The sequence below is a fragment of the Physeter macrocephalus genome, chromosome 20 (genome assembly GCF_002837175.3).
Source record: "Physeter macrocephalus isolate SW-GA chromosome 20, ASM283717v5, whole genome shotgun sequence".
Lineage (NCBI taxonomy): Eukaryota > Metazoa > Chordata > Mammalia > Artiodactyla > Physeteridae > Physeter > Physeter macrocephalus.
In genome coordinates this window covers 57,613,533-57,639,217 of record NC_041233.1, presented here as the reverse complement: position 1 = coordinate 57,639,217, position 25,685 = coordinate 57,613,533, and the positions used below count along the sequence as shown (strand labels likewise).

General features: G+C 42.2%; 1 protein-coding gene across 3 annotated transcripts in view; it reads left to right on the top strand.

Moving 5' to 3' along the window:
• The window catches only part of FBXW4 (F-box and WD repeat domain containing 4), a 96,768-nt gene that overhangs the window by 8,126 nt on the left and 62,957 nt on the right, over positions 1-25,685 (top strand). For all 3 annotated transcript variants that reach the window (XM_007113649.4, XM_028481711.2, XM_028481710.2), the window contains exons 2-5: positions 12,677-12,772; positions 16,214-16,399; positions 16,836-16,968; positions 22,970-23,064. In XM_007113649.4, coding sequence (XP_007113711.3) covers positions 12,677-12,772; positions 16,214-16,399; positions 16,836-16,968; positions 22,970-23,064 — 510 coding nt within the window. The remainder of the gene's footprint in view (positions 1-12,676; positions 12,773-16,213; positions 16,400-16,835; positions 16,969-22,969; positions 23,065-25,685) is intronic.

Sequence of the window (25,685 nt, the reverse complement as noted above, 5' to 3'; positions counted from 1 at the left end):
ACACACACACACACACACACACACACACACACACACACCTTAGTTTCTCTCACCTGTCCACACACACACACACACACACACACACACCCACACACACCCCTTAGTTTCTCTCACCTGTCCTGAATGTTTTTGGCAACATGACAGCAGAACCTGTGGGCTTTAGGGTCTGCACTCCCTGCCGAAGAGCCTCATGAATTCTCAGAAACACAAAGTAAGATTTACTGACCTTCCGGCCCAGGGCAAGTCCCATTCAGTTTGGCTGTTCCTAACTGATCATAGCTTTGTTGAGTAAGATGAACTGCTTTGGTTCCTTGTGATTTGTTAATGGTCTATACTTGTGCTTGAAGGCATTTTGGCCACTTTAAAACCACAAACAAATAATTTGCTTCCATTTAGGCCTCCTGCCCAAACAGTGAGCACTGGTAGGTATCCTGAACTTTTTTAAGTGGACACAAAGACAGCTTGAGTCAGTCATCTGGTTTAAAATCAGTTTTATTTGAAAGTTTTATGAAGCCTGGGGGAATAGAAATATCTTTAATATAAAAACCAAGGAAATGTTTCATATAGCAATCTTTTAAGTTTTTCCTGAACAGTAGGGGCAAAACTAAGGTAGTTCAGTCTTCAAGAACAAAACAGTGAAATTTAACTCCGTCAGTTTATAATGTAGGCTAAATGCAAGAAGTTAGAAAGTATGAGAGGTGGAAGAGCAAAGGTGCTATTTGTAAATTCTGATACTGTAAAGTTAACAAGAGCAAAGAATGGAAAGAAAAAAGTATATCCATATATGTAAATCTATTTTTAAAAATACTTTTGCAGTCTTGATCTTCTTCCTCCTAAATTAAGTCCTGTATGTTTTCAAACTTGAATTTTATTTTAAATATCCTTTGAGCATTACCTGGGTGCTCTCTTGCATTTGCCTGTGATAGATTTGCCTAGAATTAACAATAAGTGTTTAGGGAGTCAGGCTCTGAGGTGTTTGCCCTGGCATGTACATTCATTCCTCAGCCAGGGTCTAGTAGGCTTGGAGCTCTTTGAGGCCAGGGGAATGGGGTATCTATTTCAGTGATGATTAACGTCCAGAGTGGTGAGATGGACACAGATAAGCAGAGTGTGTTTGTTTGTTTTAAAATGATTGGACCTAAGAGCATTTTTTGACCCAGAAAGCATAAAGTTTCCTAACTGAACAGAGAAGGCATTGCTCACTGGTTACTTTTAGGGCCTAAACAGTGATTTTCAGAAAACAATTAGCAACTTAAAGTAGCTTTGGCTCTCTCCTTCACCTTTCTGCCTTACCTAGGAAGCAGTCACTTACTTGTTCTCTGGTTCATTGAAAGGTTTCTTATATGGATGTATTTATCTTCAGCTGTTTTGGAAAGGCCTTATTTTTAATGGTTTTGTGAGTTAATAAAAGTGAGTTCAGTTTACATGTTTAAAATAAATGAAACAATACACCTGTGGAAGCAGGAAATGGTCAAGTACAGTCAGAACCTCCAAATGCAAACTGGAAGAATGCAAGAGGCCTTTTCCTCCAAGACTGTGAGAATATGGAAGCTGCTTATATCCTTTCCAGTCTTGTAAAACTTGAATAGTAGGGGATGAAATTCCTAGCTTTCAAGGCAGAATCATGGAGAAATCCAAAGTCCTCATAATCTACAAGATAAACAATTTATTTTGAATGAAATCTCTGAAAATACTTCAGTACTCTCAGTTTTCTTAGTCTCAGTTTTCTGTGTCTAGCCGTTTCACCTTAGGTAGAGATTGTGCTTGAGCTGCTTGAAATCAAACTGGCAGTGAGGTTACTGATGAAGCATACACATTTTTAAAAAAATTATTTTTGAGTGTTTTACATAGAAAAGAATTACCTTTGTTTGACAACTTAACCTAAACTCTGGATTGACTCTGGCATTGGATTAGTTTCTGGTCCTAACTCATAACCATGGAATAGGGAGACTTTCAGGTAGACTCTTCTTGAGGCCAGGCTCCAATAAATTTTGAAAATTTAAGACAAGATTGACTGTTTGGAAAAATGAGGAAAAAGTTGAGTTTTGAATTTCCAGTGAAAATTGACATGCCCCCCACTCTGATCTACAGAAACAGATTTTTCATAAACTCCAGAATTTATCTCAGGTGTGTCAACCATCAGATGAGGTTGAGAATCCAAAGATTTGGTTTATCCTTGAGGAAAGTCCTTTCTATTCAGCAGTCTTGCCCAGATTTGAACAGCTTTCAGATGGAACTCCAGGTGTAATCAGTAGAAGCAAGATGGTTGTGCTAATTAAGAATATGTTTATGAATCTTGAATCATGTAAAGGCTTGAACTGTATCTAAAACTGACTATGAGACTATCTGGAGAAAGAATTTATCTCTTGTTAGAGATTTGGCTCCTTTGTCTCAGCTTTGAGTTAGTTCTTCATTATATCCAAATTGTCCACATTGCCCTCCCTGGGAGTCTGGGCCACCCAATGGGCCTTTGTGCCTGCCCCTCTTTAGCCGACAATTAATTGCCAGTACATTCTTTCTTCTCCTTCTTTTTTGGTGTTTGACATGAGCTCAAATTGTTGAGAAAGGTGACAACTGTGAAATGAAGACAGGGCTTGGAGACACCTTAAAAAATACATGCAAAGGCTACTAAATGACAAGAGCAGACTGCCAGGCTCTTTCAAAACATCACCACGTCTGTTGACTTTCCATTCCTTGTTCGCAGCACAAAATTGGAGGTCAAAGAATCATAGGAGTTAGAGATGGAAAAGACATTTGGGGTCAGCCAGTTCATGCCTCCGCCTCCTCCTGCCCCTGATTCCAAATCATTCCTTACATTATATTTTCTCCCCCAGCCCTTGTACAATTTTCACAGTCTTCACTCGACCCCGGCTGTCACCTTTGGGGAATGATGCTGGAGGCTCTGTCCAGTTTCTCCTCGGCAAAGAGAGATATTGCCTGTGCCCCCAGTTGACATTCGTGAACTTCTTTGTTGGTGGTCTCAGCTGAGAGGCTGAAGGCTGACTGGAAGTCTCTCTGCTGCCTGGCAAGGGGGTTTTCTAGACACAACTGAGGTGCATTTAGTGTATGATGATGTTGGGGAAGGGGAAAAGGGCCGGGATACGGTGCAACCAGTGCAATTTGTTCCTAGACTTTTCTCTGGGAAGGCTTTTGACCTGAAAGGAGGGTGTGTGTGTTTGTGTGTGTGTGTGTGTGTGTGTGTGTGTGCGCGCGCGCACGCACATGAGGAATGTGACATTGGGGAGGTGGACAGAGACAAGGAAATTACCTTGAATAGGAGTTTCATAAGAACCCTAACTTGGATATTGGTGGGTTAAACAAACAAATAAAAAATGCTAGTCCTGTGAAGTAGTAGATGATTGTTTTAAGAAGTGCATGTTAGGGGGACTTCCCTGGTGGCCCAGTGGTTACAAATCCGCCTGCCAATGCAGGGACACGGGTTCGAGCCCTGGTCCAGGAAGATCCCACATGCCGCAGAGCATCTAAGCCCCTGCGCCACAACTACTGAGCCTGTGCTCTAGAGCCCGCAAGCCACAACTACTGAGCCTGCGTGCCATAACTACTGAAGCCCTCGTGCCTAAAGCCGGCGCTCCGCAACAAGAGAAGCCACTGAAATGAGAAGCCCAAGCACCGCAACGAAGAGTAGCCCCTGCTCGCTGCAACTAGAGAAAGCCCGCGCGCAGCAGCGAAGACCCAACGCAGCCAAAAAAAAAAAAAAAAAAAAGTCCACATGCTGCAACTAAGGTCCGGTGCAGACAAAATAAATAAATAAATAAATAAATAAATATTTTAAAAAAGTGCATGTTAGGGAAGAAATAGGTATTAGAAGTTTCAGCTTAGGGTCAGGTTGAGGAGAACAGAAAGGCTGGAGGCAAGCATTTTGGTCTAGGGGACACTGTTGCTTTTGGGGTCTCCCCTTTAAGAAAGTAGAAAAAGAGCTGTCTTATGTTCACTGGCTACATGGTTTGGCAGGGGGAATGGTCGTTTTTAGAGGCAGCTTTGGAAGGTTACCCCCAGCTCCCCTTCTTGTTCCAGCAGCTGTTGGGAGCAGTCCAAAGGGGGTATTATATTTCTTCTGGTAACTCTGCCAAGAATGAGAGGAAATCCACAACCTGTGGGCTTTTGCGGGGGGATGGGGATGGGGTGGCAGGTGATGGGACAGGGAAATTAAATTGTTTTATAGTAAATATGTTGAGATACTTTTCCTGGAAAGCTGTTTCACTGTAAGGAATGATATTTCCCCTGCTCACTAGCTCTGTAATTGGTTCTTTCTCTGTGGAGAAAGGGAAATAGTCCTCTTCCAGTACTTCTTTTTCTTTCTTCCCTGTAGATCCAGCTTTGATCTCCTATGTTTCTTAAAATTTCCTTTAGAAAGTCCACACTGAAAAGGTGAGTCAAGATTCAGGTACAGGTAGGTGGTGTGTGTGATTAAAAGGGGCCTCCCTCCAGAAGTGAGTTACTAAAGGGGAACCTCTCATTCATCCCTTATCTTCGCTGTGATTTGACTTTATCATAATGGCTTAGAAACTGGAGATTTCTGGAGAAACTGTAGTAAAAACTTTCTGGGTGGCGTCTGGTTCATGTTCTCTCCATCTCTTCATCCAGGCTGGAAGGGCACCAGGGATTTTTGAAGCCTGGCCACTTGGGCTGAGAACCTGTTTTGGTGATTAATATGCAACACAGTTGCAAGATTTAAAACAATAAAAAACAACCCTGAGAAGCAGAGCAGTATAATTATTCCTCACATTTCAGATGGAGAGCCCAGGGAAAAGTAATTTTGAAGGTATGAGAACAAAATCCACTTCTGACTCTGTGGTAGTGCCTGATTCATGACTCAGAAGATGGCCTGTTCACAAAAAACAGTGGCATCTTTCTTGCTGTTGTTTATTCTCAGAAAGTGCTACATCAGCCTTTCTGAAAGCTGTATTGTGGGATTCTTGAAAAACTGATTCTGTGATTAAATGAGTGTGGGAAATGCTGTGTTCCACATCCCCTCTCTTGGGGATTCACAATGCCCATTGGTAAATTAAAGGCTCAGAGAAGTCCTGTACTAGAGAGACCTGTTTAATTTTGCTTCAGTATTGTCCAAAATGTTTTGACCATAAAATTCTTTTTTCTCCTACTTAATATCTCTTAACCTCTTGCAGAATACACACACTGGTCAAGTGCCCTGCAAATATAGAACTTGACCAATAGCAGGAGGAAATGAATGTGAACACGGCCCTAAATCCTAAGCTCACATAAAGAATCAGGGCTATGCCCAGTGCTTCAGAAACTGCTTTGGACAGCTTTGACATGTGGGTGCCACATTAAGATACTTCATCTGCTCAGATTCCTTCCCTTGAGCCTCTCTAGCCTAAGAATTTGGAGGTCTTGGTTGAATTTCTGAAGATGTGGTATACTGTACATTTTTAGGAAGGGCCTTTGGAGCTTGAAGGTAGTGTGTCTAGGCTCCTGAAAATCTATAGGTATTGTTGAAAGTGTGACTTGCCAAAGGGGGAACTGTATTTCTGATAGATACCTAAGCAGTATCTATCAGAATACCTATTATGCCAGGACCACGGTTCTTACCTTTGTGTCTAAGGCATATTTTTGTATGATGTTAGAACTTTTGATAGTACATTAAAGGATTAAAGGATGAATGTCTTTTTTTTTTTAAAAAAGCAGGTTTCAGAAAGTTGAAAAACCTGTCCATTTACTTGTTCACTCTTTGGTATGTTACTGTTTGAGTAGAACTGTTTACTGCCCTGACCTTGTTCTCTTACATCTTTTGAGGTAAAGTTTATATATGTTCCTCTGAACACGCAGTCTTTCTCTTTTTCGCAGCAAATTGTGTCATGAGCCATATTGTGGCTCCGTGGTTTGTCTGACAGATATCTTCATAAAAATGTGAATCTTTGGTTGAATGAAAATAAAGTCTATAAATCATTAAAAATTTTATGGCACATTTATTCAGGGTTCCTGGTATACCACTGCTCTGCAGCATGCTGGTTGAGATACACTTTTAGAAGTACTAAGAGTCTTAAGACTCAATCCTGTGGAATTTATGAATGTATTGGACAAACAAGACATACAGCTGTGAAAAGCGAACAGTGCCTCAGTTTATGGTAGGTTCAGTCTAAGGGTTCACGTGAGAGAGAGAAGAATGTTTGGAGGAGTCAGGGAAGTAGAGGCTTAAACTGGATTTTGAAGAAAAATGGGTGAATTTGACTAGTGCCCAAAGGGGGAAGCATGCATTTGTCAGGGACAAAGGTAGGCTGGTTCTGGCAATATAGGAGAAGGTATGGGGATAGGAATGAATGTAAAAGAGAGATGGCTTTGCTGGAGTTCAGTTGCAGAGTGTGGAGCCATGGGAGGTGAGGTTGAATTGAGTAAAGGGAGCTGACATTTGGAGGCCTTTCAAGGGAGATGTGGATCTGCTCCATGCTCTCCTTGCCTTTGGTCCTGTCCTCATGATGGGCATGTTCCCTGTAATCTCACTTCTCCTTGGGTGTTGAGGCTGTTCCCTATTCCCTGGCCGAAGGATAGGCAGTTTAACACAATATATGATTTTTCACTGATTTATTTATTTATCTTTTTGCGGTACGCGGGCCTCTCACTGTTGTGGCCTCTCCCGCTGTGGAGCACAGGCTCCGGACGCACAGGCTCAGCGGCCATGGCTCACGGGCCTAGCCGCTCTGCGGCATGTGGGATCTTTCCGGACCGGGGCACGACTCCGTGTCCCCTGCATCCTCAGGTGGACTTTCAACCACTGCGCCACCAGGGAAGCCCTCACTGATTTATTTTGAACCTTAATTATACACCTCTGCTCCTGAGGCCATTGGAGGATTTAGTCTAACACGTGTATAAATGAAGAGTTAGAAGCTTCTTGTCTTGGGCTGTTTAAATACTTGTACATACATTAGAGCCAAGTTCTTAGTATTGGTAGCAGAGCTGGTGGGCACAGCCAATATGGGGGGAAATCTGCTTTCTGGTGAGCAAGAAGATCAAAGAAATCGAGACAGTGTTGAGTTAAAACTCCAAGCCCCCAAGCATCATTTTGCATAGCCCTGTCTCCCGTCCTTAGCCCACTTCCCCTTGAGATGGCCTTGTTCTACACTTATGGACAGATACCCTCCTTTACTGAATTCCCAAGGCAGCAGGAAGTTATGCTTATGGAAATCATGTCAGTCACGCAGGTAGGCAGCATTGGCGGTATGAAGGGGAATCAAACTTCAAGGTGGGGCAAAGAGGGAAATTGATTTGTGATCCAGGAGGTTTCTGATCTCAGAGACTGTGCAGGTAAATACCTCTCTAATATACTCACACTTCCCCTCCTTCATCCCCCAGCCATTTTTCTTCAAATTCGGTTTATTTATTTGCTTTTGGTTTGGGGTGTGAGTGAGGAGAGGTGAAATGAAAGGGGACTCTAGATAACTGCCTAGATTAATTTCTGTCCCTCTGGACTCACTGTTGCCAAGATTTTAAGGGACCTGATAGCTTACCGTGGGTGCATGTTGTGTTGTTTTTGTTTAAAATAGGTCATGCACCCAGGAATGCAGTCAAACTATAATGGTGACTAAGTGCCGGAAAGCTGAGAGGGAGGGGGGCCAAGTGGAAAAATGAGCCTGAGGCAAGAGAAAGAGGGCTGGGAAAATGGAAGTTCCACCAGGCCCACAGGCCAGGTTAGAGATTCCTCCATGCATTAATAGCTGTGCCAGAGGTTTATTTACAGGGCACTAATCATTTTGGGGGGGAGCACCCCCACTTTATACCAGTAACTGTTGAAGAAACAGCCAAGCTGAGAGCATTTCAAGGATGGGAGCAAGAGTCCTTATTGAATTCCCAGGGGCACCTGCTCCTGTCTTCTCAGGCACTTTGGACTTGTTCTACCGACTCCCTTTGACTAGGTTGTGATAGGTCCCTACAGGGAGGGAGGGATACCTGTCTTCAGAGAGAGGAGTTTGTTTATTCCTTCTGATTTTTTAAGTGTTGAAGCCAATAAGAATATAGATATGATTTGGCCACCAGCTAGGGAAACTAACCATCAGAAAGAACTGAACAAACAAAAGGGATAAAAAAAAAAAAGCTGAGTTGTTAAGCTGCTTTTAACAAAGTGTAACTGTTTCTCAAGTGAAAGCCAAATGGAATGTTTTTAAAAAGTTGAAATTTGATTTGAAAGACCAGAGCCAAGTATTTTGATTATGGTGTTGGTTGTGGAATAGGATGCCTGCACCTGCTGCTTGGTAGCAGCATCTAAAGTTCAACTTTGAAAGTTTCTTGCTTCTGTGATCAGGCCCTCAGGGCAGTGCTTTGACCCTTAGTAAAGTGTCACCAAATGGCAGTTAAGTGACCAGGGAGATGAGAGAAGTATTGTCCTTATCCCAATTCAGGAAATATATTGATTCTTTCTCCCTTGTTTCCTTCCTGCTAAGATCCAGAATATTCAATTTTTGGTTTCACCTCCACCTACTAACTTAGACCTAACTCAAGAGGAGAGGTTAACTATAAATAATCTCCTCTTTTACATCTGGGAGGGACTTGTAGATAAGATTTGATAGTGGGTCTAATCTTTTTCACTAAGAGTTCAATTCTTTTGGTCCATCCTGTTGACTCTCTTTTATGGTCCTCGGTTTTCTAACCATCTAGTAGTGTAGGTCGCTCTCTAGAAATGTGAAACTGGGGACCACATTCACCCAGTGGAAGAATTCAATAATATATTTTAGCTTTAACATGTGTGTACCCAAATCCTAATCACTCAGCCTGAAAGAGGGCTAATGTTTGACATTAGAAGAACAATTTCTAAGAGTTATAATTAAATTAGTTAGAAGAAAAAGAAATGATTATTAGATTAGCTTTAGTGGTGTCACTATTCATTGATATAAACTACTACTATATTTATATTTATGTAAAAATAACCTTTTTCAAGTGATTTATAACTTATCCTGTATTTTGTTTTAGTTGTCATTTTAAAACACCGTAATTGTGTGAAATACTATCCTTATTTCATAGGTACGGATATGGACAATTAGAGAAGCTAGGTAACCAGGGTTGTATCATTAGTAAGAGGCAGAACTGGGGCCCAGATCCCAGTTTCCTATGTCTGCATTCTGTGCTTTTCTCACAACTTCATTTAATCTATTATTTAAATGAAAGTAAATTAAAAGGTTAAAGGTAAATGAAAAGACCAAAGTATCAGCAATTATGTGTTACATATTTAAAAAAATACTTCCTGAACTCCATCTGTTTACCTCTTCTGAGCTATTTATGGAGACATAATTTTATGTAGTATCTCCTTACCTTTACCTTTATAAATTTGACTTTGTTTTAAAATTACCACTACTTGTTACAGTAATTTCCAAAATGTTTTGCAGTGCTCACATTTGTCCTTTCTAATAGCAATATGTTCCATTGTGTTAGTATACGGTTTTCCCTCACAGACAGACATTTGGGCTATTTCTAGATTTTAGCTCTAATATACAGCTGCAACTATAAATATCTTTGTAAAAAAATATTTTTCTTTTGAATTATTTCTTTGTGATATAGTGTTGGGAATGCTGGGTCAGAACCTATCAGTTAACTTCTTTTCTTGACAGAATGCCTTTCCGAAAGGCTGTACCAGAGTGCTACCAGCAATATATAAACAAACCCAAATCCTTTTATCAAACCAAAGCTAGTATGTGGTTCTTCCACTTAATAGATGTGAGGTGGTACTTTATATTAATTGTTTTAATGTGCATGTTTGTAAATTATTATTGTTTTGGGATGTTTCCCCGGTGTTTATCATGGGAACTCTGTGTGACTGTTCTTTTTTTTTTTTTTTTTAAATATAAATTTATTTATTTATTTTTGGCTGAGTTGGATCTTTGTTGCTGCTTGCGGGCTTTCTCTAGTTGCGGCTCTTCGTTGCGGTGGCCGGGCTTCTCATTGCAGTGGCTTCTCTTGTGGCGGAGCACAGGCTCTAGGCGTGCAGGCTTCAGTAGTTGTGGTTTGCAGGCTCTAGAGCGCAGGCTCAGTAGCTGTGGCGCATGGGCTTAGTTGCTCCACGGCATGTGGGGTCTTCCCGGACCACAGGCTCTAGGCGTGCAGGCTTCAGTAGTTGTGGTTTGCAGGCTCTAGAGCGCAGGCTCAGTAGCTGTGGCGCATGGGCTTAGTTGCTCCACGGCATGTGGGATCTTCCCGGACCAGGGCTCAAACCCGTGTCCCCTGCATTGGCAGGTGAATTCTTAACCATTGCACCACTAGGGAAGCCTCTGTGTGACTGTTCTTACCTGCTATTTGATATGGATGACAGAGTGTTATCCTGATAGATTTTTATCAGTCCCCTAAAAGTTTTAGGGATAAAACTTTAGGGATAAAACCCATAGCATTAATTGTTAATTTTCCCCTGCTCTGTTGCTTTCTTTTTAATCTCTTTTTTTCTTCTATGCAGTATTTAAAATTTAAATACTTTAAAGCCTTTTAGTTAAAAAAACTATTTTAAATGTACTCTTTTATTTTGGGGGAATTTATTATACCTATTGTGGTATGAAATGAAAATTTTTTGCTCTGTTGATATCCAGTTTTATCAAAAGCATTATTATTATTTTAATGAGTATTTTTATCTTTACCAAAATATTACATTGTAGAAAAATTGGGAAATACATAAAAATACAAAGAAGAAAGTTAAAACACCCAAAGTTGGCTGTCCACAGCTAACTATTTTAGAGTCTGGAAATCTTCTAGTGTTCTTTCTAGGCATGCATATTTTTCTTCCCTCCCTTCTTTCTAATAAAGCTGGGACATGTAATACAAACCCAACAGCACTAATTAAATAGTGATTTCTTTCCTTACTTTGAAATTTTACTTTGTATCTTTTAGAATCTTGAAAGCAGGATTTGCTTGCTGTCTTTTAGTAAAGGGTAGTAAATGTGAAGATATAGTAGATAGTGGAAGAAATGTTTGTTTCTCTCCTTTTCTCGGTAGACATGACAAGTTATTACTGTGTCCCAAGCAGCGTACCTTGTATTGTCCAGTGGAGCAAGCCAAGGAGACACAGGGGAGATATGGGGGCCTGAAATGGAATGTTCAAATTCTTGCCCACAGTTTCAAAATTCCGTCCAAATGTGCACTTTCACAAGGGACTTGAGCTCTTCTCCCTACCCCCTACCACTCCAACCTACCCCAAAACTATGCCATTCTTGTTGCTGCTGAGCTCCCTCATCTCTTACTGCTCCAACTTTCTTCATCCAGAAAGTACTACTGACACTTCCCCTTCAATATTTTTTGAATGAAAAATTTAAAACATACAGAAAAGTTGAATGAATTGTATAATGAACACTCATACACCCGCCACCTAGATTCTACAGTGAACATTTTACTATGTTTGCCTTATCATGCATTTAAAGTGAGTTGCAGATATCAGTACACTTCACCTCTAAACAGTTTTGCATGCATGCATATCATTGACTAGAGTATGTTGGCTTATGTTCTTTTTTTTTAAGAAAAATTTATATACAATGAAATGGTCAAATTTTAAGTTTATCATTTGATACGTTTTTGACAAATGCATACACACTTACATGACCCAAATTCCTTCAAGATTTAGATATAAAGTGTTACCCCAGAAAGCTTCCACATATTTTTTCCCAGTCAATTCCCATCTCCACCCTGGTGGTCAACACTGTTCTGATTTTTTCACCATTCATTAGTTATTCTTCTAATCAAACTTGACATAAATGGAATCATACAATATGTACTGTTTTGTGTAAGGTTTCTTTCATTCAGAATGTTTTTGAGATTCACCCACATCATTGTGTGTATCAATAATTCTTTCCTTTTTATTGCTGAGTAGTATTCCATTATATGAATATGCACCGAAGTGTGTTTATCCGTTCTCCTCTTGATGGATGCCTGGGCTGTTTACAACTTTTGGCTATTATGACTAAAGTTCCTATGAATAGTCTTGAGTAAGCCTTTTGTGGACATACGCTTTCATTTCTGTTGGGTAATTGCTAGTTCATAGAATAGGTATATGTTTGGATTTATAATAAACTGCCAGACCTTTTCCCAAAATGGCTGTACCATTTTCATCTCTCACAAGAATGTAGGAGAGTTCCTTATTCAAACAAACACACACACACACACACACACACACACACACACACACACACACGGAGGATTTCTTCATATTTTTAGGCTTGTGTATTCATTTTGATGAGCAGAAAATTTTAATTTTGATAAAATCGAATTTATTGGATTTTTCTTTTATGTTATTGCTTTCTGTGTCTTAAGAAACTGTTGTCTACTTCCTGAGCCACAGAGATATTTTTATATTTTTTCTTCTAACAGCTTTATAGTTTTAGATTTTATGTTTAAATCTGTGATCTATTTTGAGTTAATTTTTCTGTATGGTGAGAGGTAGGGATTTTTTTCCACATGGCTAACCAGTGGTCCCAGTACTCTTTGTCATCCTTTCTCTGTTAGATAGCTTTGGCATCACTATGGACACTCTAAAGGACAGGCTGTTCTCCTTGGCTTTCTTGATTATCCTAGTGTGGAGGGAGAAGAGTTATTTCTTACTTGTCTCCTAACCCGTTCACTTATATTCACATATTTTCTGGATGTTCTGAATCCTGACTTGTAAAAAAGCCCAGGGAATTTTCTCTGGTTGACAACGAGTTGTAGTGATTGGATTATCTGCTCTGTCTGGACACAGGATGGCCAGTGTACCAGTGAAGGAACGGGTGAAGGTATCTCAGAACTGGAGGTTGGGGCGCTGCCGAGAGGGGATTCTGCTGAAGTGGAAATGCAGGTAAGTAGCCTCTTGACTCTTTCAAAGCTACCTGGGACATTAAAGAATGCTGGGAAATGAAAAATCTAGTTCTAGCTGGAGTATAAATGTGCCTGTCTTGGGTGATGGGGCACTGGTGATCCTTTAAATACCACAAAAAGGGCATCAGAGGGACAAATTTTTTCACATTTAGAAAAAGATTATAAAAAATGTAATTTATTTTAACAGATCCCATATTTTTATGATTATAAAAATAATAAATGTTTATTGTAGAAATTTGAAAAAATAGAAGAGCTTAAAGAAGAAAATAAAACTTACCTATAATTCTACCACTTAGAGGTAACCTCTGTTAATGCACCTCATCAAAAGAAATAAATGAAGCCAATATTTCAACTCATCTTGTTTTACAATTTGTTTTTTTAAAATTTTCTACTCTAGAGAGTTACACCTTCACTCTTGGCTTCCTGTAGCCCTCTCCCCTACTTTTATTAAAAAGAAAAATAGGATCTGAAGGTTTGGGTATGTATGTTACAGGAGGTAGAGCTTGGAAGAAAAATGGCAGGAAATTTAGTTAATGGCTTTGGCACTGCTAATGCCACAAATTTTATACTTCATTGATGCTGAATTATTTCATAGTTATTATTTGACTCCCTACCAAAAAAGTACTCTTTGTTGATTGGTTGGAATGGACAGGGAACATCATGATTCCACATTCCAGTGGACCTGGACCTGTGCTGATAGGTTCAGGCAAGCTTCTTCATCTGATGACCTTTTCTCTTGCTTGTATACAATTTCTGCTGCTTTCACTGACACGGGTTACTGCAAATTATGTGGTGGTGATGGTAAAGCAACTACAGGGGAGAAAGATGGATTTGTATGACAAAGGGCTTTACCCTCTGCTTCCCACTTTTGCCTTTTATTACCAGAAAGAAGAGTTTATTTCTCTAACAAGATTTTTGTTCCTGACGTCTATTTGGGCTGGTTTCAGGCAGTTTGGCAAATAAATGCACAAAATGCTTACCAGGCTGCCCCGCGATTCTCCACTGTTCACCTGGCATGAACCTGGTTTCTTGTCCTGGGCAAATGGCTGTTTACCAGATGGCTCTAAACACATGAATTCCAAACCCCTCTGTTTGCTGCCCACTTGAGTGTGCCACAGACTCGTGCAAGGGGATGTTGAAGAGGAATGTGCATAGTGAATGAGAGTGCAGGCATCTGTACACACTCTACACATGTTCCATATAATATTTGCACACACTTGTAAAAACCTCATGTGCAGAAACTAGTTACTACAAAGTCCAAGCTGCATTTAATGGTCCATCTTTGCAGAACTTTTCCACATTCCCGTGACGCTTGTATTAAGGAGTCTGGGGAAGAAACACAGCCCAGTTTGCTCGGACAGGCTTGGCAGTGGGAGATGGTGTCTCTATAAATGGGGACGAATCATCTGTCCCTATGCTTTGCTTGGGGCCTGGTAGCTCTAGGACCCCTATGTGGTGTAGGACAGGCTGCTGGGATGTACCTTGTGCAAGGGGCTTAGTCCCCACCAGAGAGCATGGTGTCTGGCAGAGTCTTCTTTCTTCTTAAGGCTCTCTCTGTGCCATGGGACTGGCCTGTGGTCTCTAACCTTTTTTCCTCCTGCCAGTTTGTAGAGGGAATCTTTAACTATTTGTGTATTTCTCTTATCAGCTGCCTGTGAGAGCCAACTATTTCTCTGTAGTCTCTGAACTGTAGTAGACTGCTCTGGAGCTATGTTTTTCCATGGCCTCACTTACCCTCTAATACAGAAATGTAGGTATCCTCTGTGAGGATCTAGGAATCTAATCAGTACATTAGCGTCCTTTCCTAAATGGCTTTATTCCTTTCACTTAAAAATGGCCCTTTTGGCTTCCCTGGTGGCGCAGTGGTTGAGAGTCCACCTGCCGATGCGGGGGACACGGGTTCGTGCCCCGGTCCGGGAAGATCCCACATGCCGCGGAGCGGCTGGGCTCGTGAGCCATGGCTACTGAGCCTGCACATCCAGAGCCTGTGCCCCGCAACGGGAGAGACCACAACAGTGACAGGCCTGTGTACTGCAAAAAAAAAAAAAAAAAAAGGCCCCTTTGGGCTTCCCTGGTGGCGCAGTGGTTAGGAATCTGCCTGCCAATGCAGGGGACACGGGTTCGAGCCCTGGCCCAGGAAGATCCCACATGCTGCGCCACAACTACTGAGCCTGAGCTCTAGAGCCCGCAAGCCACAACTACTGAGCCCACGTGCCACAACTACTGAAGCCTGTGTGCCTAGAGCCCGTGCTCTGCAACACGAGAAGCCATGACAATGAGAAGCCTGTGCACTGCAACGAGGAGTAGCCCCCGCTCATTGCAACTGGAGAAAGCCCGTGCACAGCAACGAAGACCCAACATAGGCAAAAAAAAAAAAAAAAAAAGGCCCTTTTGCTCTAGTAGGACAAGGGAATGGGGCTTCCCTGGGCTCACTCTTTTCCTTTCTCTATCTATTGGGAAAGAGGTGTGTACGGAGGTCCTGGAACCGTGAAACTTATCACTTAAACTTCAGATCAGTGAGGACACAGAATGAAAAAATTACTTCATCTGGGTGGAAGGTTTCTTTTTGCCCTTCCCCACCCTTCAATCATTGCATTTTCGTTGCTCAGCCTACCCACAAGAAGTATAGGTAGCCAGTAATTCAAGTCTTAAGCATTCTCTATTTGTTTGTTTATTTATTTATTTAGGTCGTACCGCGGGCAACTTGCGGGATAGTTCCCTGACCAGGGATTGAACCCAGGGCCATGGCAGTGAAAGCGCTGAGTCCTAACCACTGGACCGCCAGGGAACTCCCAAGCATTCTCCATTTAAAAGTGATATTTAATTGGTCTTTTATTCTGACTTTCTTTTAGAAAGTCCAACGAAGATTAGGTCACCACACAGCTCAATCACTCTAGTTTTCTAAAGGTAGCCAGTTTTGAAGGAGGGGAGTGAGGTATAGACTTAACATTGCAGGTTATTGCTAAGTTGGGGATTGGTCAGCCTCTCCAAAGATTGAAGTTGAATTTTCATGCTATATCTTTTTTTTTTTTGAGGAGGCTTTCTTCTTTTAAAAAAAATTAATATTTGGCTTCTTTGCTGCACGCGGGCTTTCTCTAGTTGCAGTGAGCTGGGGCTACTCTTCGTTGTGGTACGTGGGCTTCTCATTGCCGTGGCTTCTCTTGTTGCAGAGCACAGGCTCTAGGTGCGTGGGCTTCAGTAGTAGTGGCACATGGGCTCAGTAGTTGTGGCTTGTGGGCTCTAGAGTACAGGCTCAGTAGTTGTGGCACACAGGCTTAGCTGCTCCGCGGCATGTGGGATCTTCCTGGACCAGGGCTCGAACCCGTGTCCCCAGCATTGGCAGGCGGATTACTGCACCACCAAGGAAGTCCCTTCATGCTATATCTTGATGATCCTTAAATTTTGTTTTCCATCTCTGCAGTCAGATGCCCTGGATGCAGCTAGAGGGTGATTCTCTGTACATATCCCAGGCTAATTTCATCCTGGCCTATCAGTTCCGCCCAGATGGTGCCAGCTTGAACCGGAGGCCCCTGGGAGTCTTTGCTGGGCATGATGAGGACGTTTGCCACTTTGTGCTGGCCAACTCGCATATTATCAGTGCAGGAGGGTAAGTGCTGCAGGCTTCTCCTTCCTTCCTCCTCCTCAGTATTCTTCAGAGACCTTCTGTCTGCCTCTGACTTTTCTGTCTCAACTCCAAAGGGATGAGTAGGGAGACTAGAAGAAGGGGTAGTGTTTTTTTCCATTTAAAGTAGGTACTTCATAGGGTTAGCTGGAGAAGGAAAACAGGAAGAGCCTTTAATAAAAAGTGAAACTGGTTTTGATACTGTCAAGTGGGAAATTTGTTTTGTCTCTCAGCTCTGTTCAGCCCCAAGTATACTGAAGAAGTAAAGGTATCTAGAAACTCAGCACCTTATTGGGCTGAATTGCCTAAAGCTTAGCAAATTTGGAAGTCATTGGAGACTCCGGCTGTTTCTGTAGATTTGTTCTTTTCCTACAGAGAGAATAACTGGCTCTCGGGGGTTGGCTTCTTATTTCTCTTATAGAGATGGGAAGATTGGCGTTCATAAGATTCATAGCACCTTCACTGTCAAGTACTCAGCCCATGAACAGGAGGTGAACTGTGTGGATTGCAAAGGGGGCATCATTGTGAGTGGCTCCAGAGACAGGACGGCCAAGGTGAGGTGGTCTCCCCCTTACATACTGTTATTTCCTACTGTCTATAGGGAGTGGGGTGGGAGAGGGTGGATAGGAACTTGAGTCTCAGGATTGGCTGAGGGCACTGAGTTGGGGCAGCGGGGCAAACGACACAATAAAGAACTCACTTATGTGCCTCTGGCATGCAGCTTGCCATGCCAGGCTATGTCCCTGCCAGCTGGCCTGGGAAAGGAGTGGACAGTGGCTGGGAAGCTTGCCACTCACTTGAAATGTGGCGTGAACTCAAAAACAGAGGGCCTGGCCAGCTTTTCCTTCCTGAGCTGAGTTTCCTCAAGTTTGTGGGTTGAGTTCTAACCCCAATATTTTATTTTAAAATCTCCCTCCTTTTGCTCGCTCTCTGAGAAGGTTAATTTTTTACCACCTTGTTTATAAGCAATCGGGCTGATAATTAAAATGTGTTTTTACTGCTTCTCTGGAGAGTGATGTGGTCAGTAAGCAGTGGAAAGACGACTAGTGGAGGGCATTGTTCGTTGTGTCATTGCCAAGTTGCCTGGTCTAAAGTCAGACATCTGCCAAGGCCCAACAGAATGAGACTGATAAAGTAGTGTAACCCCTGCTTTATGGACTCAGCTTCTCCACGTCTGGGTCAATTAGGCTTTCACCCATGAGGCAGAGAAGAACTTTCTCCATCCCTGTGTCCAGTAGCCCTTGTCAGGGCCCACACATGCCTGATCCTTTGGGAATGCTGTGGGAACTTTGCTGATAATTCAGTTGATGGTGTAGGAAGCTCGATAGGTTCTTGCTTGTGTGTTTCCCAGCATCTGGAGACTCCACAGTGCTAATAGGAGCAAAATGCTTGACCATGTCAGCAAATGGAACTCTAGGACACATAGGGAGGGGACTCAGGGGAGAGAAGTTGCAATCTTTACTAACTTTTCTGGCTCCATGTTCCCTCTAGTGATTACACCTTCATGTGAAAATGTTGCTAATTTATGTAAAAAGAAGGACTAAATATGTTCCTTTTTATTTATGGAAGTTTCTCCTTCCTTTGCTAATTTTTTCCTTACACTTTGTATTTTGTCAGAGAGATGTGTGCATCAGCACAGGGAGCCTGAGAAACATTCAGAAAACCTTCTTCTTCTTTTTTTTAATTTAAAACAACAGGAATTTATTACCTCCCAGTTCTGGAGGCCAGAAGTCTAAAATCACCCTGTGCTATACAGTAGGTTCTCATTAGTTATCTATTTTATACATAGTAGTGTATATATGTTAATCCCAATTTCCCAGTTCATCTCACCCCAGAAAATCTTTTGAACCAACATGGAAACTGAATTTCCTATCTCTTGCTTCCAAATCCCCCACTCCATACTTACTTCAGGTTTCTGATTGGTCACTGTCTTTGTACCATTCCTTGTAAAGAGACCAACCTTAACTTGCTATACTGCTCAGAAGTCAGTTTGCACAGAAACCTTTTGTGCATGTGGGACCTAGATATTCTCATCTCATTCTAGCATTTTCTTGTCACGGCTTCAAGCTTCCCCGTGAAGCCTTCAGTGACATCTCTTTCTTCTATCCATTTCTCTGTGGTCTGACACCCAGAGCAGTGTACAGCTAAGTTTTATGACCACAGGTAGCAATTCAGGGCTATAAACTGCTTACAGTTGAAGATTGACGGCAATTTTATTTAGGATATTGGGTTAGTTTCATGTTTTAAGTACAATTATTTACTGGTTTAGAGTTTTTAAGCATTAAAATCGGTACTTTCTAATTCTAAAATTGTCACTGCAGTAGATCCTATTCCTCTTGAGGATTTCTTTTTAGTCAGTGACAGAATTCTCCCCCCTGGTTCTTCAACTCCAGGAAACTAGTCAGCTGTTTTGCGGTTTCCCAGTGACCTTCAGGCCAGCTCATCTTTTCTGGCTTTCTGGATGCTGTTTCTGTTCCCTCCTTCTATTGTTGTCTTTGCATTTAGCCGTCTTCATCTTCCTGGACCATTTTCACATTACCCACGTTTAGTCTTTTATAACTGACTTTCCATTTCTTTTTGGTGGCATCTGTAATTCTCCACATGCTTGTACAGGTTTCTAATACCTGAACCTACATAAGAACTTAGTCATGTTTGTCTGTAAACATCTATAGCCTGTTTTTTGGGAGTTCCCCAGAATGGACTGTGTTTTAGGAAAGAGATTTATTGGGGTGAAGGGAAACAAAACATTTTCTTTGCAAAACTTCTGAGCTAGGGACTGCCCAGAGAGCTTCCTTCCCCTGCCCCCAGTCCTAGTTTCAGATTTACTGTGACTTAGGTTGGATTGCCCCTCTGGGCTTTGGTGAGGCTGGCCCCATCCTGAGATGTGATAGGATGGTAGCTTACATTCTTGCTGGGCCTGGGCCAGGTCTGATCATTCCTTCATTTTTTTCCGTTTTCTTTATTCTTTCTTTCATTCTGATAAGTGCTTACTGTATGCTAGGCTTCAAAGGGGAAGAAGATACAGCCTTTCCTTAAGGGAAGTTGAGACTGCATGCAGTAGCTATGAAGCTATGAAGCTGGTTGGAAGTGGCCAGGACTGTGAAGTTGTAAGGCTGTAGGGAAAGGGCCAGAAAGTTTGGAGGGTGGAGAGATCACATTTGACTTGGAAGGGGAGATTTTATGAAGGAGGGAACATTTGAACTGTTTTTTTTTTTCTTTTAGGTGTTTTTCAGTGCATAGGTTTGCTTTTTTGTTTTATAATAACATAGAATGTAACCAGGCACTGTGCTAATAAGCACTTCACATTTATTCATTTCCTCATTTTATCCTTTAGGGTAATTTTTCCCCACATAATTATGGTCATAATATATCTATTTTTTAAATGAATTTTTATTGGAGTATAGTTGATTTACAATGTTCTGTTAGTTCCTGCTGTACAGCAAAGTGAATCAGTTATACATATACATATATCCACTCTTTTTTAGATTCTATTCCCATATAGGTCATTACAGAGTATTGAGTAGAGTTCCCTGTGCTCTACAGTAGGTTCTTATTAGTTATTTATTTTATATATAGTAGTGTGTATATGTCAATCTTAATCTCTTAATTTATCCCTCTCCCGCCTTCCCCCTTGGTAACCATAAGTTTGTTTTCTATATCTGTGACTCTATTTCTGTTTTGTAAAGAGGTTCATTTGTACCATTTTTTTAGATTCCACATACAAGAAATATCATATGATATTTGTCTTTCTCTGTCTGACTTACTTCACTCAGTATGACAATCTCTAGGTCCATCCATGTTGCTGCAAATGGCATCAAATGGCATTATTTTGTTTTTTTTTAATGGCTGAGTAGTATTCCATTGTATATATGTACCACATCTTTATCAATTCCTCCATGAATAGATATTTAGGTTGCTTCCATATCCTGGCTATTGTAAATAGTGCTACAATGAACATTGGGGTACATGTATCTTTTAGAATTATGGTTTTCTCTGGATATATGCCCTAGGAGTGGGTTTGCTGGATCATATGGTAGTTCCATTTTTAGTTTTCTAAGGAACCTCCATACTGTTCTGCATAGTGGCTGTACCAATTTACATTCCCACCAACAGTGTAGGAGGGTTCCCTTTACTCCACACCCTCTCTAGCATTTATTGTTTGTAGATTTTTTTGATGATGTTCATTCTGACCCGTGTGAGGTGATATCTCATTGTAGTTTTGATTCGCATTCATAATATATCTTATATGCCCAATATACCCTGCTGTGTCTACCTTATTTTATAAGGTTTTCCATTATTATTGCAAATTACTTGTGTCATCTTTAATGGCTTCACAATGGACTTACCATAATTTAGTTACTATTTTTCCTATTGGTGGATGTTTGTATCCGTTTTTTTCCTATAGTAATAAGGACCACCGTTATTGATGCCTAACGTCTGCCAAAACCGTGCTTCTGTGCCGTGTGCTTTACATTTATCTTCATTTTTCCACACTGCAACCCTAAAAGATAGGCATTATTTCCCATTTTATACATGAGGAAACTGAGGCTAACAAGTTATAAAATATCCCTAACGTCAGAGATAAATAAGTAGCAACTAGGGTTCAAACCCAGATTTGTCTAATTCTAAAGCCCATGTATGCTCTTTCTGCTATTGCAGGCTGCAGGGAATATTTTTATCATTTAGGTTTTTCTTCGTTTTAGGATTATTTTCTTAGGATAGAGTCTCAGCAATAGAATTACTGAGTTGAAGGCTTTGGTTATTTTAAGGATCTTGATACATATTGCCAACTGCTTTTTAAAAGGACTGTATAAATGCCTATTCCCACTGAGTTATATCTTCTCCAGGGTTGGGTCTGTTTTGAATTTGATCACTGAGGGTTAAGATGTGATCAGCATACTCATATTTTGGTGGTTGGTGTGCTACTGGTGCAGGTCAGGAGGGCCACTTTCCCCAGATCGTGCTTGGGAAATTGGCAGCGTGCTTCCAGAGCCACCCCTGGAGACCAGGAACCTTGTTCTGTGGTTTTCACAGTCTAGGGATCCACCAGCCCGTTCAGTGGAGGACACTAGTGAATTCAGGCCGAGGGCTGTCCCCAGAGATTTTGTAATCAGAGTCTCTAGTCACCCACACCAAACAAGAACCTGCCTCCTAGGTAATTTGCATCAGGGAAAAGACAAACTTCTCTTCCAAGCCAAGGCTGTCTGAAAAGAGGACATTAGATGCATCTAGTTACTACCAAAGTGACCTAATCCAGAAGAATGAGCCAGAATCCTGGCATTCCAGGAAAGTTGTGGCGTTTACCTTTGTTTTCTGCCCTTCCTTATTCAGGATCTTCTTGTTAAATTTATTTTCTTTTCCCTGTGTTGGGAAAAGTAACTCACACCCTTCTCCCCCTATCATAGACACACAAAATCTAAGAAACGCTTTCTCCTTTTATAGAGAAGAGATATCATGTGATCCTAAGAAGTCAGGACCACCCCCACTCCCTCACCTACCCCTTAAACTCAAGGAATGTTTCCTGAAAGTTCTTCCATCTAAGGTCCTGTCTGACTTTTTTGTGTTCCCCTTATAGCACTGCAGGGACCTTGAGAGGTCACTGATCCATCTGGCCTCCTCAGGATCCCTCCTTGGCTGCTGTCTCGGGACAGCCCTGTACATTTGAGGTTTCCTCTCTGTTTGGTTAGAGGCTTAGTCCCCTGTGTGTGTCATCTGGGATAGGGTGAGGTGAGGGGGCCTTGTGCTTAATGGGAGATTTCTAAATGCACTGACCGCTGAGAGGGCTCTGTGAGTGTTGATTAGAGTTAAGCCCAGAGTGGCTGCTAATGTACATTCCTGACTGATAGGGACCAGATAATGTGCTCCAAGCAATATTTTTAACCAGTAGGAGATATGGAAGCTTAAAAGAGTTAAGCTTTTCTGCTACTTTTGGTGACACTAGGTGCTAAATTCCCTGCTGACATGAATAGCACTGGATTCTGGGCATTATCAACAAACAAACAACAACACACCACCTTCCCACTTTGAAATCCTCTTCTTCCATTTTTCCTTCCCTTGGATCTTTCTTTTTACTCCTCTCTCTCTAATTCTAATCTAATTCTATCTCTGTCCTCTCATACTGGGCCTTGATCTTCCTCCTCCCTCTCCCTACCTCCCCAAAGTAAAATCTTGGTGAGAGATAGGAAAAGGAAAATCCACAAACACGGGGAGGTTACTGAGAGAGGCAAGCCGCACCTGCTCACGCTTCTCAGTCAGGTCTCAGCTGAGGAACGTGAAACTTCTGATTCCCTGGTATAAAATTGGCTGCTGCGTAAGGGCTCTCAGGTGGACGTGAAAGGGTGGTTAGGACTGGGAGCCAGCGTCTGTTTGGGCGGTAGGCAAAGCAGAAGCTGGAGAGGTCCCTCTGCTGCTACCCAGAGCTCTGTGTGTACAGGATAGAAAGGATTCTCCATTTCCCCACCCACTCTAGGAACAATGACTCCACCTGGTGCATTTTCCAACCCTCATCCCGATCCCAGGCAACGCCAACGAGAGCATCTCCTCTCCTGTTTCCAGGTATGGCCTTTGGCCTCAGGCCGGCTGGGGCAGTGCTTACACACCATCCAGACTGAAGACCGAGTCTGGTCCATTGCTATCAGCCCACTGCACAGGTAAGGGAGATGTTTTGGTGTATGGTTTTATCCCATGTAATAATGCTTTTATTTTATGAGGTCAGGTGGGCGTCATCAGGAGAGGCTTGGGGCCCATGTCCAGTTGGGCCCTCACGCAAAGTCATGTATGTGGAGTAGATTCGTTGACAATTATAGCAGAAGTGCCAGTTTTGATGACGGCTTTACCCTACCCTTTGGTCTGACTGGTGTTTCTCTAGTTTTGCCTGTGACTGAATGAGCTTTGCATCCTGAATTCTGCTTTCTAGGCTCTCTTGAACCGAGGCAGGGCCTCTCTCCCCACCAGCAGAGTACATAGACACCCTCTCTGCACCTGCTCTGTCAGAGTGTTTAGTGTCTTCTCCCACTTCCTTCACCCCTCACTCCCCACCAAATGATCAATGGGAAAGCTGTAGGGCTGCTACCCTCCAACATCGGGTTTAAGTCAGTCACTTGTTTAATGAGAGAGTTGATCCCCCCTCTTGGCTCAGACCCCTTCAGCCTTTTTCTCCTCACCCCAAGGAGCCTGCACCCCTCCTTCTGCCCCTTCCACAACTCTCTTTCACATTTTTTTCTTCCTAAAGAATTAGAGCCGATTAGCCACGTCATTAATTCTTCAATTTGACGGCTGATATAGCAGGACCTGAAACACATTGCTGACCTCAGAGAATGGAGACCCCGTTCCTTAGCATATTGACGATGGGAGAAGTTAATTAAAATTCCACAGAGCGGAGGTGTCGGCTAACCTATAAACCTGTCGCTGTTCAGAACAAATCATTCTAGCAATCCTAGGAAAAAGGGAAGGAAAGACCAGCAGGGAGTAGAGAGGCCTAAGTGTGTGGGAGCAGAGGGTGGAAAATGGAGCCATTGAGCTCTGGCCCCTCCTCAGTTTCTTCCTAATGCTGCCCCCTTTAAAGCCAGTTAGCCAAGCTTGGGTGTCTGTGGGCTGGATATGTGTAAGGGTGGGAGGTGACAGGTAGGCTGGTGACTTCATCTTAGTGGTTACCTGAGGACTCCCGCTGGCTTCGGGAGACTGGGGTGGCCTGGGGTGAGGTCGGTGGTGGAGGGATGCTCTTAAGGCTGGAGATGGTCCATGTGCTTCCTGCGCATGGAATTAGGCTAAAGACACATACAGGCTCTCCCAGCATCCCCATCTTCATGTTCCTCTACTCCAGCCACCTCCTCTGGAATGTGTTAGGCTACCTGTTAACAGAATAGAGCGTGGCAGCTGTTGAAGATGGTGTCAATAAAAGGTTGAGGACAGTGTCTGCCTTCGTCACTGAGAAGCAGTTTAGATCACAATAAATTGACTTTGGGGCTTTTTTGGCCACAACTTGGAAGCTGGCTTTGAGGAAGGACCTAGCTTCCTAATATTACTAGCACTGCTCTATAGCTACTACTGTTACCAGCAGCTAACATTTATTAGTCATGTGTTCTATGCCAGACCCTCTGCTAAGTCCTTGATATGCCCCATCTTTGGTGAAAACCTAGGTCTCATGTTTTCTTAACATTCTCCTTAAATGTCTTCTTGCTGTACTTTCTTGCCCCTGGGATGATTCTTTCACTCACTGTTGGCTGGCTGTTTAGCTCCATGACCCACAGTTATTTGAGATGACCTTTTCCCCAAGTCCACAAATGGTGTCTTGGACTGTTTTAAAAAAGTAGTTTGTATTTGGGATTCTGTCATTACACTAAATGACCAGAGTATATGTTGGTGTTCTCTCTGCTTCTTTTTCTCTTACCCCAAAAATATATTGGGATAGGAATCTTTTCATCTTATCATTAGATCCATTTCTTCTCACTGTGTCAATGAATTTGAACCTTTCAGTAAACTGAACCATTTTCCCAATCTTGGAAGACACTGCCTCCTAGCTGTAGGGTCTGTTCTGGGAAACTGGAGTTCTGCTTTGCCACCAACCAGCAGGGTGGCCTTGGGTAAGTCCTCGGAGCTGTGGTTTCCTCATCTGTTAAATATGAATACTATTTCTTTCATAGTCCTTACTAGGTTATTGTGAAGATGATCTGAAATAATGAATATGAAAATACTCTACAAAACTAAAAGGGCTAGAATCTTGTGTCAGCCAGAATCTCTCCCAGGTGGTAAAGCATTTGTTTAGCTGCTTTAGCTGCTCTCACGTCTCCACCCTTCCCTGGGGCTTCTCCTGTCCCTCATGGAGTTACACTGCTCTTTTGCAGTCTTCTTGAGGTGGGGACTCAGCTGGAATCTCTTTCCTCTCCTTTTCCCCTGTGGTTTTCCTGCCCTTCGTGGCTGCCTCTGTTCCCTTCCCTGCCACCTTTCTTGTTGAGTGTGGTCGTCAGTTCACTAATGTGATGTGGCCGTGAACCCCCTAGTGAAAAACACGAGAGTGGGTGAGCAGCAGCTGTCCTCCAAGGAACCTGGACAGTTGGGAGACCCAGCATATCTCAGTCTCTTTCTTCTATTTAAAATAATTTGGCAGAGCTATTCATCGTATTTATCTTTGATGCTGGGACTTATCTGCCTTCTTTTCATATGTGTGTACTTAGAAACTTAGTATGAAACATGAAACATCAAGCCCTAGGCTTAATTTGAGGTGTTCATGACTGGGAGAAAGCAGGTATTCTGTCTTCTGTCCAAATGTCAC